General features: G+C 43.1%; 1 protein-coding gene across 1 annotated transcript in view; it reads left to right on the top strand.

The window, feature by feature from the left end:
* Positions 1-2,168, top strand: part of LOC107459841 (probable 1-deoxy-D-xylulose-5-phosphate synthase 2, chloroplastic) — a 3,456-nt gene extending 1,288 nt beyond the window's left edge. The window contains exons 3-5 of the mRNA XM_016078133.3: positions 132-403; positions 495-1,643; positions 1,735-2,168. Of these exons, the coding sequence (XP_015933619.1) occupies positions 132-403; positions 495-1,643; positions 1,735-1,893 (1,580 nt within the window). The 3' untranslated portion in view covers positions 1,894-2,168. The remainder of the gene's footprint in view (positions 1-131; positions 404-494; positions 1,644-1,734) is intronic.
* Positions 2,169-2,402: the final 234 nt, after the last annotated feature.

Here is a 2,402-nt window from a genome sequence, read left to right on the forward strand (position 1 = left end):
GATAACCAACAAAATTTAACTAAAATTAGAAAAAATTACTTTATAATATTTATTTATAAATATTAAATAAAGTAAGTTTTAACTATTTTTTTACTTATTTTTAATAAAGCGAATTCACACTTTGGTTTCAGGGATGGCAGTTGCAAGGGACCTGATTGGGAAAAACAACCACGTGATATCAGTGGTCGGTGATGGGGCCATGACAGCAGGACAAGCCTACGAGGCCATGAACAATGCTGGTTTTCTTGACACGAACCTCATCATTATATTGAATGACAATGAGCAGGTCTCTCTCCCCACCGCAACCTTGGATGGCCCAACTCCCCCTGTTGGTGCTCTCAGTAGAGCTCTCACTAAGCTACACACCAATTCCAACTTCCACCAGTTACGCCAGGCCGCTAAGGTATAATTATATTTGACATTCGGCATGATTTAACTACATACAAGTCGAACTCAAAGAGTAGAGATAGAATAAACAAGTTGCACTTGCACAGGGCATAACGAAGCAAATGGGAAGCCAAGCACATGAATTTGCAGCGAAATTGGATTCGTACGCGAGAGGATTAGTAGGTGGGTCTGGCGCGTGCTTCTTTGAGGAGCTTGGTCTGTTCTACATCGGCCCCGTAGATGGCCATCAAATGGAAGACCTTGTCCACATTCTCAAGAATGTCAAGGGAATGCCATCACTCGGCCCTGTCCTCATCCACGTCATCACCGAGAAAGGTAAAGGCTATGCTCCTGCCGAAGCTGCACCCGACAAGATGCACGGCGTCGTCAAGTTCGACCCTAAATCCGGGAAGCAGATGAAGACCAAAGCACCCACACATGCTTACACACGCTACTTTGCGGACTCCTTGATTGCAGAGGCAGAGGCTGATGACAGCATTGTTGCCATCCATGCCGCCATGGGAGGCGGCACTGGCCTCAACCTCTTTCAGAAGCGCTTCCCGGAGAGATGTTTCGACGTCGGGATAGCCGAGCAACACGCCGTAACCTTCGCCGCTGGTCTCGCGGCGGAAGGGCTCAAACCATTTTGCGCCATTTACTCTTCATTCCTCCAAAGAGGGTATGATCAGGTGGCACATGACGTGGACCTTCAGAAGCTTCCGGTGAGATTCGCTCTCGATAGAGCTGGCCTAGTTGGTGCTGATGGCCCAACTCATTGTGGCGCATTTGACACAACGTTCATGGCTTGTTTGCCAAACATGGTGGTTATGGCTCCTTCTGATGAAACCGAACTCATGCACATGGTAGCCACTGCTGCAGCCATAGATGACAGGCCTAGTTGCTTTAGATTTCCGAGAGGGAATGGCGTTGGTTCCATTCTTCCGAATAACAACAAAGGCACGCCATTGGAGGTTGGTAAAGGCAGGGTGTTGAAAGAGGGAAGCAAGGTGGCTCTAGTTGGATATGGAACAATGGTACAAAGCTGTGTGGCGGCAGCAAAGGTTCTTGAAGCACACGGCATCTCAACAACCGTGGCTGATGCTCGATTTTGCAAGCCTCTTGATGGACAATTGATGATGCAACTTGCAAGAGAGCATGAAATCTTGATAACAGTTGAAGAGGGTTCTATTGGAGGGTTTGGTTCTCATGTTTCTCATTTCCTTGGCCTCAATGGACTCCTTGATGGCAATCTTAAGGTCTACCTTTACTTAATTATTATATTGTGTGCAGCACCACACCATAGTTTATATATATTCAGTACTAACCTATATGTTTGTGTTGGTGCAGTGGCGAGCCATGACTCTGCCTGATAGATACATTGAGCATGGATCTCAGAAGGATCAAATTCAAGAAGCGGGGTTGAGTTCAAACCATATTGCAGCTACTGCTTTGTCATTAACCAATGTTCAATGGGACAATCGTTTGCTTCTCAGCATGCAAATATGAACCTTATTAATAGGATTTCAAATGTAAATAAATATATAACAGTAATAAATTAAAGCTCTGCAAAAAATTTGTTATTAGACCCTGTTTATTTGATGATTATTATATCAAACCCACATCTCCTTAACTGGAGCAAGGGATTGAAGGAACCAAATATTTTAATGTAGATAGATTCATAGATAGATTATTTGTTTGTTACAATTTATGGAAATGATGAGATGACATGTATGATGAATTGAGAACATAGCACCGTGGTATTTGGTTTGAGATTTTCACAATGGTCAAGAGTTCTGCTTTTATTATTCAATTCACGTAATGTTAAGCAGTTAAACTAAACTGATTGAGATGTATGGACTGAAGTTTAAGCAAGTTCATTCATAAACGAAACGCACCGGATCTTATGATAAGAAATATTTTGATATAATCCCTAAGCAGTTTAAGTGTTCAACTACATCCATGGGCAAACTTGAAAAATCCTTAGCTTCATTCTTGGAAATTGTCTCGTTGCACTG

This window comes from Arachis duranensis, chromosome 1 (assembly GCF_000817695.3).
Source record: "Arachis duranensis cultivar V14167 chromosome 1, aradu.V14167.gnm2.J7QH, whole genome shotgun sequence".
In the NCBI taxonomy this organism is placed as follows: Eukaryota; Viridiplantae; Streptophyta; class Magnoliopsida; order Fabales; family Fabaceae; genus Arachis; species Arachis duranensis.